Genomic DNA, 18,226 nt, shown 5'->3' with positions numbered 1-18,226 from the left:
CACCCCACGCCCCACACCCACACCCACGTCTGACCCACACCCCACACCCCACACCCACACCCTCGTCTGACCCACACCCTCGTCTGACCCACACCCCACGCCCCACACCCACACCCATGTCTGACCCACACTCCATAACCCACACCCACGCCTATACCCACACCCACGCTCTGACCTGCACCCCATGCCCCACACCCATGTCTGACCCACACCCCATAACCCACACCTACGTCTGACCCGCACCCCACACCCCACACCCTCGTCTGACCCACACCCCATAACCCACGCCCACGCTCTGACCCGCACCCCACGCCCCACACCCACGCCTATACCCCACACCCTCGTCTGACCCACACCCCATAACCCACACCCACGCCCACGTCTGACCCGCACCCTGCGCCCCACGCCCACGCTCTGACCCCACCCGCCTCTCTCAGGGGGCTACGATGGGAGCGACGTGGAGTTCACCTGGCTCCGGGGTAACGATTCTGTGCGCGGCCTGGAGAACCTGCGGCTGGCCCAGTACACGGTGCAGCGCTACTTCACCTCGGTCGCCACGTCCCAGCAGGAGACCGGTAACTCCCGCTCGCCGTGGGTCCCGGAGGGGCGGGGGGGACTGAAAGGGGCCGGCTTTCCTCAGGGGGGGGGGACGGGGGGAGGGCTGGTGCCTTGGGGGGAGGGCTTGCTCTTTGCTGCTGAGGAAGGAAACAGAGCACAAATAACGGAAGAGCCCGGGGACAGGGACCAAGGCACGGCAGCCCTCCCTGGCCATGGGGGGACGTGGCGCGGGCTCCACGCGGGGCAGACGCACCCACCAGCAGCCGCACTTCCTTCCTGGTCACCCATGTTTCCACCCTACAAGATCACTATGTGTCATAGCTGAGCCCGCGCGGAAACGCGTGGAAACGCACGGAAACGCGCGGAAACGCACGGAAACGCACGGAAATGCGTGGAAACGCACGGCGGGTTGGTGCGGAGGGAAGGGAATGGAACGGGAAGCAGTTTCTCTCTCTGTTGGCATTACTTTTAGAACGGGTGCGTGAATGAACTCTTATTTAAGGAGGAGCAGACAAGTCTTTAGTTTAGGCTTGTGCCGCCATCGTTTCCAATCTGAATTCTTAATTTGGATTCATGAGAGAAAGAAAGCCTTTAGTTTTCTCCATGAAAATCTAGGAATCACCTTAGATATATAACTAGGCCACCGTGCAGCCAAATGGGGCTGTTTTGGTCTTTGTTTTAAGGTTGGCTTTCCAAACCAAGGGGCGATACAGACCATGTAGACGAGCTGCACGTATTGGGACCACAGAGCAAAAGATCTGTTTGTCCAGCATCCACCGTGGGACCTTACTGTCACCACAACTCTCGGTGTCTTCAGCCCTCCACCAGGAAGCAAAATAATAAATGATCTCTAGGGTCCCATAGGCTCAGGAAGTACACATTCTTATTTGATGTATTGTGCATTTTCCCGGTAATGTTACTGTCCTTTTACAACAGTGCCACCATAAATCCCACTCCATGCCACCAGGGCATGGGTGACACCATACAGACAGCGCCTGGGTCCCTGAGCTTAGACGGAACGGATGCGCTCACCCACCTCCCCCCCGCCCCGGGAAGCCTGGCCCCCGGGAAGCGAGCACTTCAGATGCAACTCCGTGTCTCTCCTCTCCCGTCAGGAAATTACACGCGGCTGGTCTTGCAGTTTGAACTGCGGAGAAACGTGTTGTACTTCATCCTGGAAACCTACGTCCCCTCCACTTTCCTGGTGGTGCTGTCCTGGGTCTCCTTCTGGATCTCCCTCGACTCTGTTCCTGCAAGAACCTGCATCGGTAAGCAGCTAATGGGTCTTTGTGGGGGCTCTTTTTTGGGGGGAAGGGGGTGTTTGGTCAGTCAGTAGTGAGGTTTGAACTCAGAGCCTTGTACTTGCTGGATGGGTGCTCTATCGCTGAGCCACGCCTCCCAGCTGTCCAATGGGCTTTTTTGTTTGTTTGTTTGTTTGTTTCCTGGGGTTCATCTCAGTCAATATCATTTTCTATTATCAGAGGTAGGCTTGGGCCCTTGTGTTCCTCCCCCAAGAATATCCTGTATGTCCTGGATCAATAGGTGATTTTAAGAACCAGTTTGATCAGTTACTCCCCACCCCCGACTCCACCGTGGTTCTTATCCATCAAGAACTGATCTCTTGAGAAACTCCTCTGCAGAGAGAGAGAGAGAGAGAGAGAAGGAGACTGAGACAGAGAAAGACAACTTTGGGGAAGGTGCTGGATTTTTTTTTCTTATAGTTAGGTTTCTGTCTTGCAGTGACAAATGCAGGGAATGTGATTGGAGGGTCAGTTGTCAATCATGTTCTGTGTCGCCACCCCCACAGGGAGGGCAGAGCCGCGTGCTCTGTCCGTGCAGCGTAGACAGATCAGTCACCCGTCCCCAGAAGGGTTCTGTGCCCAACCCACGGGTCCCGATGGGCGCCCAGCCCGGGGAGGGCTCGCGGCTCCGGCTCCGGCTCCGGCACCAACGCGCCCCCTCTTTTCCCAGGGGTGACCACAGTGCTGTCCATGACCACGCTGATGATCGGCTCCCGCACGTCCCTGCCCAACACCAACTGCTTCATCAAGGCCATCGACGTGTACCTGGGCATCTGCTTCAGCTTCGTGTTCGGAGCCCTGGTGGAGTATGCCGTTGCGCACTACAGCTCCTTACAGCAGGTGGCAGCCAAAGACAGGGTGAGGGCTTGCTGTCTGCGATCCATCACCGCTCCGCACGCTGTCCGGACGTGAGCCGGGCTGCTTGCCTGCTGGCTCACTTGCTCGTGAGTCTCGACCCAGAGCCAGTGTCCGCCGTGGGCCCTTGGGCCCTTTAGAAAGGGTTCTCAGCTGAGAACCGGGGGCTCATGGGCACCCCAGCTGCTCCTGTGGCTGAGGTCTGAGAAACGCAGTTCAAAGTCAGACTGGCAGAAAAGTCTGTGAGACTCTTACCCCCAGGTTAACCAGCAAACAAGACAGAAGTGGAGCTATGGCTCAAGGGGTAGAGTGCTAGCCTTGAGTGAAAAAGCTCCAGGATAGTACCCAGGCCTTGAGTTCAAACCCATGGTACAAAAAGGAGGAGGAGGAGGAGGAGGAGGAGGAGGAGGAGGAGAGAGGCAGGGAGGTTTCTCTTCTCCATGTACAATGAGATACCAACACATTCAATTCCTTGGCAGAAAGTAATTGTTTTGCATATGCAATACAACATTATGACTGCAAGAACCAGCATCGGTAGAAAACTCCAATATCAAACCAAATGTGATCAGTGGTTTGCAAATTTCAGGTTAATATTTTAATTACTATTTAATTCTTCTGATACATCCTTGTGCGCTTGAATTATATAACTACTCATTTACAAAGGACAGGAAGACATTAAATCATAAGAATTTTCTTGATTAGCACATTTTTCCTGCTCATCAGGAGATTCACAGAGAAGCAGTCATTTTATTTAGCGTGAAAGGCCGAGGCCCAGTCTCTGATGAATAATAAAGACGATGATGATAAGTTATTGAGCGTGTTTGTGAGCCAGACGCAGTAGAGCCTTCTGCGACATTATGCCATTTCAGACGCGTGTAACAGTCCCGTGAGAGCCAGCTCCATTTCCACAGTTGTGGAATCTGAAGACTAAGCAGGGTAGTGGCCGACCCAGAGACACAGACAGAGCAAGGGCAGCTGAGACTTAGCCGTGGCTGTGTGGCCTGGAATCCTGCCACCTCCGAGCCTCGGCTCGGCTCACACGGCTGACGCAGCCTTTACGGCCACGTGGAACCCTGCAGTCCTGGGAAGCCATGCTGGGTAGACACTGGCGTATGGAAGCCTAGGCTTGCAGACAAGACGGTGACAGGCACCTACCTCAGGAAATGCCCGGGACTCTAACCAGAGCAGCCAGACTAAGAAGAGTGTAAATTTGCTTGTTCTACTCCCTGTTGGCTCTCAGAAGGGAAAGGAGGTTCGATTATAGGCCTCCCCCCAAACTCTAGGTTTGCTAGATCAGGGAAAGGGGTTGGAGAACGTGTAGGAGTCGAACCGCGGGAGCAGAATGCCCTTCATCTGCAGGGGCCCCCGGGAAGGCCTGCGGTGGCCCAGACCTCCGCCAACTCCAGCCCCCAGTCCATCCAACAGCCCAAGCCAAAGAGCACCGTGGTTATCCTTATTTCAGGGTTGAGAGATCTACCACTCAACGAGGCCGGTTGACGCATCCCAGACCCGACGCCCAGAGAGTACACGGCCGGCCAAAATATCCAGCCACACCTTTTCCAATTGGATTACACTCCCGTTTGGCCTGGCCACTGGAGAATGGGGGCTCCCTGGAGCCACGGGAGAGCAGCCATTCCTGCCGGTGCTCAAACCCGTGCTCGATCCAGCCTCATCGTTGGGTAGCTAGGGTTCTACACCTCTCCTCATTCTTGGCTTCCTTCCAAGCTAACTTTGCTGTCTGTGACGCAGGGGGCGGAGAAGGAGGTGGAGGAAGTCAACATCACCAACATCATCAACAGCTCCATCTCCAGCTTCAAGGGGAAGATCAGCTTTGCCAGCATCGAGATTTCTGGTGACAACATCGACTACAGCGACCTGACCATGAAGGCCAGCGACAAGTTCAAGGTCATCTTCCGGGAGAAAGTCGGCAGGATTGCAGATTGCTTCACCATTCGGAACCCCAGCAACGTGGATCGCTATTCGAAGCTCCTATTCCCTTTGATTTTTATGCTGGCCAATGTGTTTTACTGGGCGTACTACATGTATTTTTGAGATCGTGCAGCTTTTTACCTGTCACGGGCGTTCAGGAGGGTACCGTGAGGTCCAGCTACTCTAGGGCCGCCGATGTGAGCCCAGCACGACAGGGCCTTGCAACAGAAACCTCACTGAACTCCGTGAAGGAAGTCCAGGGGCACCCGGAGCTGCTCACCGTGGCTGCCTGTCTGTGTTTACCACCGGAGGAGCCTGGGGAGGGAAGGAGCCCTCACCCCTCGGTATCAGGGGTCACTCACTAAATCTCTGCCTCTTATGGAAGATGGCTTAGGAAATACCTGGTTGCCGATTTAGGGACCAGCATTTTATAGTATTTGTTTTTAATTAAAATGAAATGTGACTCAAGTCAATTTATTTGTACTCGCTGCTCTAACACATGTATTTTTTTTTCTTTGTTGCCAGTCCTGGGGCTTGACCTCAGGGCCTGAGCCTGTTCTGCTCGAGGGTAGCGCTCTACCACTTGAGCCATGGCACACTTCCACCTTTGTTTTTGTTTTTGTGTTTTTGAGACTGTGGGGGGAGGGGTTAGTGTATTGTAAGAGTCTCACAGACGGTCCTGCATGGGCTGGCTTTGAACCGTGATCCTCAGATCTCAGCCTCCTGAGAAGCTAGGACAGGCGTGAGCCACCGGCGCCCGGCCAAGAGGAGTTTTTAATGATGAGTATATTTAATACCACAGAATGGTCCCTAAATTCCAATAAGTCACATCATTGAAAATCAAATGTAAGCGAATATAAGGCAGTGGATCAGTGATCCACATAAATCACATAAATCTCCTGTTCCTCAGACATAATGAGCAGAGTCCTCCCGCACACCCATCCAGCCGCTTTGGTCTGAGGATGACATGCACATCCTTGCAAATGCCCCGAGCGTTCCCATAATTCCCGGAGTCGGACGAGACTGTGGCTATGAAGCGGCTTCTGGTCACTTCCTGGGTCCCTCTGTGCTTACGCTTGCCGTGGGCGGAGCCGAAGGGCAGGGCGTCCTGCATCCATCTGTCCTTCCAGTCTCTCTGATACAAAATACCCGTGACAGTCCTGGAGTCCTTCCCCAAAGGGCTCCCATCCCCGTGCTCCCGTGAGGAGGGAGGAGTCCCCATCCCCGTGCTCCCGTGGGGAGGGAGGAGTCCCCATCCCTGTGCTCCCGTGGGGAGGGAGGAGTCCCCATCCCCGTGCTCCCGTGAGGAGGGAGGAGTCCCCATCCCCGTGCTCCCGTGGGGAAGGAGGAGTCCCCATCTTCATGCTCCCGTGGGGAGGGAGGGAGGGAGGAGTCCCCATCCCCGTGCTCCCGTGGGGAGGGAGGAGTCCCCATCCCCATGCTCCCGTGGGGAGGGAGGAGTCCCCATCCCCGTGCTCCCGTGGGGAGGGAGGAGTCCCCATCCCCGTGCTCCCGTGGGGAGGGAGGAGTCCCCATCCCCGTGCTCCCGTGGGGAGGGGGACGTCTGCTGACAGGCAGTTGTACCTCCCCGGCACAGGGACTTGGCTCTGGTGGACTTGCTCTGCTCCCTTCCGGATCCTTCCGTCTGGAAAGTCTGGCGTAGCCGCTCCTGTGAGCTGGGGTGGGTGCGTCCTGACCCCTGAGTGCTGGGGGAACGGCGGCTGCCTGCTTCGATCACCTGACACACTGGGCCGGGCCGCGCCGCTCCCTCCCCGGGCTTCTGGGCCAGGCCCTGTGCAAAGCGCGGCACCGCGTCCGGCTCAGCCACGGGCTTGCGTGGGAACTGTGGCTGCCCCCACCCCCACCCGACACACGCCGTGCTTCTGGAGCCTTAGGCCCGTGCCCTGAGTCGCTCTTCTCACAGCTCAGTGTCTCCAGATTCCATCACCTGATGGTTAACAAGATGTTTTTTAATGAGAATGGGTGGGTTCCAAGAGGAGGAGATGTGACCTCCCACATACAGAGAACGTGATCACTGTAATTCATGTGTCACAGAAAGAAAAAATGACCGTGCTTCACCTGCCTTTTAGTTGTATACATATACTATTACATGCAATTTTCAACAGGTTTGTTTTAATACTTTTTGCAGAGAATGTAGGTGTACGTCAGCTCACGGTGTATTTGAGCTGAAAGACATTAAGTTCAGCACCGGCCCACACCTCATAAAGATATGCCTGTGTGGCAAGAGAAAAGCGAGAGAGGATTGAACTCACAGGAAACACCCGCGGTGTGAGTTTTTGGCCCCTGAAATGCAAGCCTGAGTAGTAACGATCATCAAGAAGGGTTTGGACCAGGGACACACTGTTCCACTATTCTCCTGAGCCAATGAGCTGAACACAAGTGAATCGCATCAATGAGCTCAAGAGAAAGTCTAATTGTTCAGAAGGAGTAGAATGTGCACACGCCCAATCGTGAACTCTCAGATTCTCCGTCTGGGAATCTCCCAGGAGAACACACCATTGTGACGTTGCCAGTCACCTGCTAAGAGCAGATGGCCGTCCTTTCAGATACCCTCGGGCGGCTGTGTGTGCAGGAAGGTGCCTCTGGCTGAAGAAAATCGAGGGGTCAGGCAAAGTGCTGCCAACAGCGAGGAGGGTGCTGAAAAGCACCCTCACAACTCCAGAGACGGACCTTCAGACTGATTTCTTCAGGTCTGTGGTTCCCAGAGTTGGACTCGCTGCTGCCAGCCCTGGCCATCGGTCTTATTACTTATAATGTGTATTTCTAGAAATTAAGACAAAAGAAATTCCTCAGGGGAAAAATGGAAAAAGGTAGTAAAACATAGAAAGTAAGTGAATAGCTGCAGGTTCATCCAGTGTCTCCAGCATCTTTGAGGACATGCACCGCTGTCTCTTTGCTCCTTGAGGACTTGCACCCATGTCTCCATGATCTTTGAGGACTTGCACCCATGTCTCCATGATCTTTGAGGACATGCACCGCTGTCTCCATGATCTTTGAGGACATGCACCGCTGTCTCCATGATCGTTGAGGACATCCACCGCTGTGTGTGCCACCTGGAAGGAAAGAGTCCAACTGGACGTGATGATTGAACACGCAGAATGAACAGCAAACTCTCCCTCTGTCTCGTTGAATCTCCCACGTTGGTGCCAAGAAAGATCAGGCAAATGTGTATTTCTGACTCAGCTGTGAGAGAACAAGAAGACAGGTAATGACAAATGAGCACTTCAGGATCAAGGCCAGTGTTTGTGCGGGACATCACACCCGGAGGCACGCAAACGAACTCAGAGAAACCACCCAGGTTAGCAAAAAGCCAAGACTGCGCACAACCAGCGTCTGGCCTGTGCGGTGGTGGGAGGGGAAGCTGGCTCCCAGACAGCTCTTGAAGTCAAGGGTACAACTCCAAGTCTCACTACAGTGCTCAGTGGTGAAGAGGCGTGGAGCCCTTCAGAGTTGTGCCCAAGAGGAGCATCCACACGCGAGACTCCGTTCTCATCCCACGGATTCCCTCCCACAGGCCTTCCTCCTCCTAGGCGCTGGAATAAGACCACTTCAGCTCCAGACCACAGAAGTCTCCACGCTGGCCGTGGGAGTGAACAGCTTCATGGACATATTTAACAAACGAAGCATGTGGATACGTCCACATAAAATACAAAAATGTGGCGTGACAGATGAATAAACAGCTGGTCTTGATGAGAAATTTCTTTGTAGAGGAAGATCTGTCCCCAATGGATTTCGCTTTTCAATAACACGTTATTGAACCAATTCTCCAAAATATATCTCAAAGAATCAAAAAGCCCTCATTCATAAATCAAACCGTGTCTACAGAGCAAAACAAAGGGAGTGGAAGGGGATGACAAAGGAAAGTGATAACCACAAATATCACCAATGAAAGTCAGACTCCTGCGCTGTGGCATTTGGAGCCACAAACCTTAGGATGCAATAATAAAGTAAAATTTCAGAATGTAAAGAAGTCCCGGGAGAAATTATCCATTTAGAAGAGTATGAGATGTACCTTTTCCGGGCTTGTGTACTGCCAGAACATTCTAGCCCACTTCACAGTGGGGCTCAAAGGCAAATTCACAGCATGGGAAATAGAAATCTGCTTTTTATCTACTCCTGTAGTAATTTAATATAATTTATCAGGGTTTTTCCCCCCGCAAAGAATCCAGTCGTATACCCTTTCACACTCATCCCAAAAGACTAATCCAGTTTAATTTAGTGGAGGGACCCGGAAATGAGAGTCAGGAGACCCTCACTCTGCCATTAGCTTAATCTCCATTTGCCTGGGCTTCCTATAGATCAAGTGGGACAAAAATATTCACCCTTCGTAGCTCATAGGTCTGTGAGATTGTAAAAGCGGATTAAATGAGGTCATAAATATGAAAACATTTGGAAATGCGATGGTAATTCATACAAATGGGTGCTAATTAATTAGATACGTAATCACGCACGCACCCCCAGAGTGGACCTCACGAAGCTCAACCAGCTTATGAGACATGTTAGCAGGTGAAAGTCAGAGAGGCCGCTCAGGCGCTTCCCAGACCAGGCCTGGAGACCGACCGCTGCCCCAGCCTCCTGTGCAGATTGCGCCAGACCAGGCCTGGAGACCGACCGCTGCTCCAGCCTCCTGTGCGGATCGCGCCAGACCAGGCCTGGAGACCGCTGCTCCAGCCTCCTGTGCGGATCGCGCCAGACCAGGCCTGGAGACCACTGCTCCAGCCTTCTGTGCGGATCGCGTGCGCTCTCCTGTGCGGATCGCGTGCGCTCTCCAGCAATCACGGATTGCCTGTGCTCTCCTGTGCGGATCGCGTGCGCTCTCCTGTGCGGATCACGTGCGCTCTCCAGCAATCACGGATCGCGTGCGCTCTCCTGTGCGGATCGCGTGCGCTCTCCAGCAATCACCCCTGTGACTGTGCGGTGCGGTGCGGCCCAGCCCGGGCAGGAGCAGCCCGCACGCTCACCCCCCTCCCCCCCCCCGTGTGGCCAGACTGTGTCCCCCGACACACACTGGTGCCCAGCAGCCTCTGCGGCTGGGCCTCCGCGGCTGGGCCTCCACGGCCGCCTTGGCCTCTTCCTCTGCTGGGACTGGTCAACCCCAGAGCTCCAGCCAGAGGCATCTTTAGATGTATTTTTATTCTTTTTACTACCAAATCAGATATATCTCTCCTTCTTCCTCCAAAAGGGCTTTTTTTTTGGGGGGTGAGGTCAGTTGTGGGGCTTGAACTCTGGGCCTGGGCGCTGTCCCTCAGCTCTTCAGCTCGAGGCGAGCGCTCTACCTCTTGAGCCACAACATCACTTCCGGTTTTCTGGTGGTTTATTGGAGATAAGAGTCTCACAGACGTTCCTGTCCAGGCTGGCTTTGAACCGCAATCCTCAGATCTCAGCCTCCCGAGTAGCTAGGATGACAGGCGTGAGCCACGGGCGCCCGGCTCCAAAAGGACCTTTTTCCTTTTTCTTTTTCGGCAGGCCCTTGCTATGAGTCCCAGGTTCACAGTCACCCACTCAGCGCCAAGTGCCGGACTTTCACAGCTAGTAACATAAAATTCTTTCAGTCCAAAGGACCCAGAGTCTTCGCCCTTTCTAAGTACAGTCCCCTGCAGAGGCAGACACGAAGACCGGCCGCGGCCCACGGGCTTTGCCCGGACCGCTGCTCCAAGCACAAGCTCTGGCTGGGACGTTCCCCCATCGGGGTGAGGAGGAAGGCCAGAGGCGCAGGACCCCGGGAGACTGCTTGAAGACGGTTTGTGTGGACACACAGTGCCTTTCATGGCACGCGCCGTTTGCATATTTAAAGGTAAGTTGTATGTTCTGACACTCCAAATGGCGGTAAAAGTATTTCAAATTATCTTGTTTGCTCACTCTACCAACCAAGAGAGGATATAAAGGGCAGGAAGGTTCCGCTTCATCAGGAAAGCTCACCGTGCATCAGCATGCACTGGGCTCTTGTGCACTGTTTGTTCAAATTTTTATAATGTTCTCCAAGTAGAACACAGGCGTAAAATAGCTTGTGTGCAGTCCTCTGGGGAGAACGCTAAGAGCAAACACTGCCACGCAGATGTCTGCTCATTTGCATCTTCCCTTATATTTTATTTATTTATTTTGCTGGTCCTGGGGCCTGAACTCAGGGCCTGGGCGCTGTCCCTGAGCCTCTTTATGCTCAAGGCTAGCGCTCTATCACGTGAGCCACAGCACCATTTCTGGCTTTTTCTAAGTTGTTTCTTGGAGATAAGAGTCTTATGGACTTTCCCACCTGGGCTGGTTTCAGATGGCGATCCTCAGATCTCAGCCTCCTGAGTAGCTGGGGTGACAGGCGTGAGCCACCGGTGCCCGGCTTCCTGGGTATTTTAGATAGACTCGACGACAGGAGTCATAAAAGAGGAGGGGCTCGTGATGCACTAGAGCCAGAGAACTGTGCGGCGCACTGGGTGCCAACCGCCAGCGGCACCTCCCAGCCTCGCCTCCCGGCCGTGACTCGTGGGGCTTGTGGAGGTGGCGCGGCCGGCCGCAGGCGGAAGAGGAGAGAGCTGGGGGGTGGCAGAGCTGGGCTTGGAAAGTGGGCGTGTTTGTTCTCAGGACCCCTGCTTCCTCTACACCACGCTGCCCACATCACTGTCACAAGAGGTTGGAAGCTTCCGATTCTAGGAAGGAAATTAAAGCGAGTAATAATGAGTTTACCCCTCCCTCCCCTTCCCACCTCAGAAACCTCACTGAACCACCCGGCAGCAGAGCCGGAGACCCTCACGCTGCCCAGAAGCATGCAGCTGTAGGGATGGCGGGGTGAGAGGGGAGTTGTGTGGTCCCGGCCTGCCCTGAGCCCCTGGGGAGTGAACCCGGCTCTGTGTGTGCCACGCTGTGACCTGGTTAACACAACAGTACAGAGTGTGCATACCCTTGACACAGCTCCTTGCACACTGTTTCATGCTCAATAAACGTTATCTCTTTTTATTGGAACTGGATGGGAGGTTGCAATATAAAAATAAAAGACCAATACTTAGTAAAATAAATAAATAAACACCCAGAACTCACAGTTTCTGGTTTAACTGGGTTTGTTGGCTCCTGATGGCTCTCCACCTCTTGATTTAAGAGAGCCTTAAAAACAAAGAACGGCTCTGGGGTTGTCCAGGGCTGGGTTTCCATTTTCCAAACCAGATGCTCTTTTTGTTTTTAAAGCTCAGCACACAGTGAAATCTAGTCTGACAGCCCAAAATAAAACCCGTTAGCTTTCTCCTGGCACTTTAAGTAGTAAATTACTGCTGCTAAGAATGCAAAGAGTTCCTAGAAGCTCTAATTAATATGTCAGTCCCTAACCTGCACATCCTACACTTCCTTATTTTTACATAATGAAGTTTTAACCCTCTTATGCTCCATTCCCAAACTCTTATTAAAAACAAAAGCGTGTTAAATAGGATTACTAAAACAAAATAGTGGGAAGATAGTGCAAATAGTGGAAGATCACCTCCGGGCCGGTCTTCTGCCCGAGGGGATGCTCGATTGGAAATCCAGGCTTCTTGCTTGTGGCTGAATGCAGAGGAAACGCAGGTAGCCCCTTCAGACAAAAAGCAGCTCTGCCATGCCCTCTCCTTCCGTTGCGTTACATCACAGCGGGAGCAGCTAGCGTTAAGAGACCCGGGGTGCACTTCATCCGGGCTCTGACTGACTCCGCCAAGGCCCCTCTGAGAGGACAGGAGCAGGAGAGCGGCTCCGTCTGGGAAAGTCTGTCTCCCCAGAGCTGGCTCAGCCCCTCCGAGAGCGCAACCCTGGCTGACCCCAGGACCTGCCCCTCTCTACCCAGCTCAGTGGCTCGGACACTTCACCTCCTACCCCCCACTGAACACCCAGCCCCCCCCAGCCTCTGGGGACACGGTACACCACATGCACACCTTCACAGGGTCACCGGGGCACAGACGAGGGACGGAGACACTGGCCGGGAGGGGGAGGGGAGCTGGGGCTGCTGGGCCGGTGTCCAGCCCAGGAGGAGACTTCCACACTGAAAGTCACAACCTGTGTGGGCAATCCCAGCGCCCGAGTGCCGGTGGCCCGGTGTCCCCTTCCTCTTCCAGGGGGAGCGACACAGGGACGTGGTGTCCCCCTGGAGCTCCAGCACCATTCCCGGGGTCCCCGGAGACGTGGTGCCCCCCTGGAGCTCCAGCACCATTCCCGGCGTCCCCGGAGACGTGGTGCCCCCCTGGAGCTCCAGCACCATTCCCGGGGTCCCCGGAGACGTGGTGCCCCCTGGAGCTCCAGCACCATTCCCGGGGTCCCAGGAGACGTGGTGCCCCCTGGAGCTCCAGCACCATTCCTGGGGTCCCCGGAGACGTGGTGACCCCTGGAGCTCCAGCACCATTCCTGGGGTCCCCGGAGACGTGGTGCCCCCCTGGAGCTCCAGCACCATTCCCGGGGTCCCCGGAGTACCGGGAGTACCGGCCCTGTCTTCCCAGATCCAGCCACTTCTCTGGCTGCAGATCTCCCAACGGACGCAGGACCAGGGGAGACCACACAGCTCCCGGTGGGGCTACCTGGGGGCCAAGGCCTTGGCACTGCGTCCGCAGGGAACTGACCCCGCACACAGCCAGGGCCAGCGTTACAGGACAGTGAGGAACGGGCCCCACCAGAGCTGGGTCCCGTCTGGAGGTCAAGGCCAGGTGCTGGCATCTGACCTCCTAAGAGACCTTGTCTCCTTCTTAATTACCTTGTCATGTGGCGAAGTCGCAGGGTGACAAGGGAGTATGAAAAGCGGCTTTTCGTTGTCTGAAGTCGGCCTGACCTGCTGAGAGCCTATGTGTCTCAGGGACAGATCACCTCCTAATGAGACTTTTTATAATAAAACTTCCATTGCTTTGAAAAGAATATTAACATTTTAGATCTTCCGGGTAGATCACACAGACCCTGCAGTCACGGCCACAATATCCTAAAGATTTAGCTTCTGAGTAATAAGGTGTGCACCGCACCTTAGCATTGCCACGGGCCAGAGCTATATTATTTGAAATGAAACCTCTCATAAATATCCAACTGTGAAGTCACTATCTATCAGCTTCTGTTATATAAACAGGACGGGGCTCCGTCTCCTCGGAGCCAGCGTCAGAGCGGACACAGAGCCAGGTTCGGTGTCCGTGCTGAGGGTTAAACAAGCCCCCCCTTCTGTCAATGCTGGGGAGCGGCGCGTGGCCCAAATAAAGTGGCAGGGGACGGCGGGGGGGGGCTGAGCTCCTGATGAGCACACACACAGTGCGGCTGCACCACTAAGAGCATCACTCCTTGCTCCTTACCTTCCCACAGCTCCTGTTCCTGGGCCTGGGACTCAGCTGTCATTGCAAGAGAGAGAGAGAGAGAGAGAGAGAGACAGACAGACAGACAGACAGAGACAGAGAGAGACAGAGACAGAGAGAGACGAGAGCGTGGTAATTGCCATTCTTTGTCTCGAAGGGACGGTGTTCTAGTAGAGACATGCCATGGCTTTGATTTCAAACGTCACCCCTGCTGGGCACCACGGGCCTCCCCGAGCCCGAATGCGCTGTTCTTCCTGTACGTGGAGAACCAGGAAGATGGCCACAAGCTGACAACCTGCTGTAGCAATGGAAGCACCCACCCCTGTCATCATCGTCTGGCGTGCTCTGCTCCCAGTGGACAGGAGGTTCCTGCAATGACCGGAAGGAGAGCCAGGGTGAGGAGGGCCTGCCCAGGAGGACCTGACAGGCCCCAGCGGGCCCGACTCCCCTTCTCCACATAGAAGGGTGCTTCATAACGCTGGTCGCACTTCCGTGATGTGCCCGGTACTATTGGAGTAATTTGTCTTACGTTATTATTTAGCCTGAGAGGCGGGGCCGTCACCGCCCTCACTTCAAGGTGAGCGGTGAGGCCTGGGGGCAGCTGGCAGGCGGCTGCTCAGCGGCCGGAGGGGCTTCGGGATCCCGGGGCAAGTCAGGAAGCCTCCGGGGAAATCCCACCAGCACCTTCATCCTCCAGGGCTGAGGGAAAATCAATCCCTGTGCTCGGAGCCCCCCAGCGGTGGAGAGCTAGCTGAGGCCGCACCTACCATCCCCGAAACGCCCGGGGGATTCTGCACTTTGTGGGCCCAAGTCAATGGCTTCCTGGTCTTCATCTCTGCGCCCCTGTGTTGATCACAGGGCTCAGTGCGCAGTAAGCCCTCAGAGGGGGGAATGGACTGTCCCCGCTGGCTGGCAGAGGGTGTCTTGCAGGCTGAGCTGCTTCTGGAGCTGGAGAGCAGGCCAGAACAGCAGAACTGTCCCAGGACAGGAAGAGAGAAAGACACCAGCACCACAGCTTCCTCTGAAGCCATCGCCATTTGGAAGCATCAGCAGCCGGGAGGGAGGCAGCCCCCTTCACGGAGATCGGTGATATCTCCGGGCTCTTCCAAACACATTTAATTCTGCACGTGGAAAATAATGGCATCATTATTTAATCCAAAGTACAATAACAGCAATAGATTGCTCGCATGGCTGCACAGGCCCCCTGCAGAGACTGTACTGTGTGTGGTGCCTTTATACACACGCGCGCACACACACACGCACACACACACACACACGCACACGCACACACGCACACATGCCCGAGGTACCAGGAAGAAGGCCTGTCCATTCACCAGCCCACAAAGACAGTGTGTGGCTAACTATGGCTGTTATTATAACAGCAAAAGGAAAAAAAAACAACAAAGCCCAGGGTGCAGGGCAATGTCACTTAAGACTAACGTGTCCTGTACAATGATCCAAAGACATATCTGCTGTGGCTGAAGGACCGCAGCCATCCAGGTAGACACTCATCAGCCATGATTAAGGACTGCACAGCTCAGGTCAAGATGTAATATGTCTGGGAAAAACCATGGCACCTCCTTTTAATCTTGTGTAGAAAACAATTAAAGTATATAAAGCACATTATTAAAATATGTAAAATTTATAATTTAATTATAAGATTGCATAGCTTTATGATCTAATAGTTCTGCTGTATTTTGCATATTAGTGAACAATTGCTTTCTTAAAGCACACAGTAGAATCATTTACTTGATGCTGGAGAATAAGTTAATTATGGATTCCCTGTATATGACTAATGGATTTAATAATCACTTTACTGTAGAATTAACTTATACTTCCCTGTGCTTATAGCACTAATGATGATATTCATAAAAGTTATATTTCTTTAAAAATGTAAGATTGGCACAAAAAGAGCAGCCAATGTGCAAGTTGGGTTCAGAGCTAGCAGTTCCAAAGGGGGGTTCAGAGGCATCAAGACGGGATCCTGCCTGTCATCCATCACACACACCCTCACGCCCCGCCCACCCGCCCTCCCTGGGCTTTATTAAGGGAATTTATTTTCTTTAAGGGAAGAGGAAACACTTGCCACGTGCAGTCAGGGAAGCTCCCGGGTTTTAGACTTGGTTGAGTCACAGTGGGGGCTCTTCACTTACCTGTGCTCCATGTTCTCCATACATACCATGATCTCCACTGACATGCATGTGCTGTGATCGCCACTGACATGCATGTGCTGTGATCTCCACTGACATGCATGTGCTGTGATCTCCACTGACATGCATGTGCTGTGATCTCCACTGACATGCATGTGCTGTGATCGCCACTGACATGCATGTGCTGTGATCGCCACTGACATGCATGTGCTGTGATCTCCACTGACATGCATGTGTTGTGATCTCCACTCACATGCATGTGCTGTGATCTCCACTCACACGTCCTCGGTGCACTATGTACTGTGATCACTGGGGAATGCTCTGATCCACTCACTGTCTCCGTCAGCCAGAGCAAACAACACTAACAGAAAGAATAGCAGCATGTTCATTGTTTACCATCATCACCGCCACCAGTACCTGTCATCACCATCACCATCATCATCATCATCATCATCATCATCTCCACAATCACCACGATCACCATCATCTCTACCATCATCCTTATCAGGCCTCATCATCACCACCAATTACACATCACCATCACCACCACCACCACCATCACCATCACCACCACCACCACCATCATCACCATCACCATCATCACCATCATCACCATCACCATCATCACCACCACCATCACCATCACCATCACCATCATCACCATCACCATCATCATCACCATCACCATCACCATCATCACCATCATCACCATCATCATCATCACCATCACCATCACCATCATCACCATCATCATCATCACCATCATCACCATCACCATCATCATCACCATCACCATCATCACCATCATCACCATCATCATCACCATCATCATCATCACCATCACCATCACCATCATCACCATCACCACCACCACCACCATCACCATCATCACCATCATCACCATCATCACCATCACCATCATCATCATCACCATCACCATCACCACCACCACCACCATCACCATCACCATCATCATCATCACCACCATCATCACCATCACCACCACCATCATCACCATCACCATCACCATCACCACCACCATCACCACCACCACCATCACCATCACCATCATCATCATCACCACCACCACCACCATCACCACCCATTACACGTCACCATCCCTGCCACCTCCACCGCCACCACTTGAGTTATTCTTCCCTGTGAGATTTAGCAATAGAACAGCTGGGTTTTAGTTCCACCTTTGCTGATTTGCTAACGAGCTGCCTGTTGGCCTCTCAAATAGGAAACCCGGCTTCTCTCTGCAGGCTCTGGGCATCCTTGGCTATTTTCAGGCCCTAAACCCAGGTGGTGTCCTAGTAGGGTGCCCTGGCCTCCCGAAGGGGCTTACGCAAGCTATCTGGCACAGAGCTGTTCACAAAGCACGGATGTGTGCGGACTAGTGGCCTATTCCTTCTCTGTGTGTGCATGCACAAGGCCTGCCCTGGTGCCAGCCCCGAATCCAGGCCCTGCCTCTCACCAGCCTTTTCCCTCTGCCACTGCCAGCATTTTGCTGGATAATTGGAAATGAGAGTCTCACGGAGTTTCCTGCCCCATCTGGCTTTGAACCTGGATGTGATGGTCAAGGCACACACATCACCGAGGAAGCTGGGGTCAAAGGCGGGTCCCCTGAGTCGTTCATTAAGGGGCTAGCGTCCAAATTTGGGTGGATCGGTCTTGAAATAACTCCTCTGTGTTTTTTTAACCCAGAAAAATCATACCCTACTTGCATAACTTCATAATATAGGGAGCAAAGGATTCAACTCAGCAATCGCTAGTTCCATGAAATAATCGTCGTCTTCTCTTGAAATACTGACACTCATTACGCTTCATTTGTCTCCGCTTCTGCATTTCAACCTCATGATCATTCCTTTTCCAAACTCTTCCACACGCAGAAAGCAAACTAAATGCGCCAGGCCATCACGGCTGCTCTGATGTTCTGGTGTCTTTGGCTTTTCAAATCTTAAATAATACCTAAAATGCCTTGGATTTATGCACCCCATTATGCCTTACAAAGGACTTGCATGCACTTATTTCATAAAAATGAGTCATGTCTGGGGAAAGAGAGAATGATCGGATGAAAGAAGTAGATGGACTTGGAAACAAGATTCACTGGAGTACAAATCCTGGCTCTGCGAAGAATTCAATC

The 18,226-nt window shown here is 53.4% G+C and overlaps 1 protein-coding gene across 1 annotated transcript in view; it reads left to right on the top strand.

Moving 5' to 3' along the window:
- Gabrp (gamma-aminobutyric acid (GABA) A receptor, pi) overlaps positions 1 to 4,766 on the top strand; it is a 22,632-nt gene extending 17,866 nt beyond the window's left edge. The window contains exons 6-9 of the mRNA XM_013028645.1: positions 438 to 575; positions 1,674 to 1,826; positions 2,530 to 2,717; positions 4,464 to 4,766. Of these exons, the coding sequence (XP_012884099.1) occupies positions 438 to 575; positions 1,674 to 1,826; positions 2,530 to 2,717; positions 4,464 to 4,766 (782 nt within the window). The remainder of the gene's footprint in view (positions 1 to 437; positions 576 to 1,673; positions 1,827 to 2,529; positions 2,718 to 4,463) is intronic.
- Positions 4,767 to 18,226: the final 13,460 nt, after the last annotated feature.

The sequence above is a fragment of the Dipodomys ordii genome, unplaced genomic scaffold, assembly GCF_000151885.1.
Source record: "Dipodomys ordii isolate 6190 unplaced genomic scaffold, Dord_2.0 Scaffold112, whole genome shotgun sequence".
Lineage (NCBI taxonomy): Eukaryota > Metazoa > Chordata > Mammalia > Rodentia > Heteromyidae > Dipodomys > Dipodomys ordii.
This window is presented reverse-complemented; position numbering and strand designations above follow the sequence as displayed.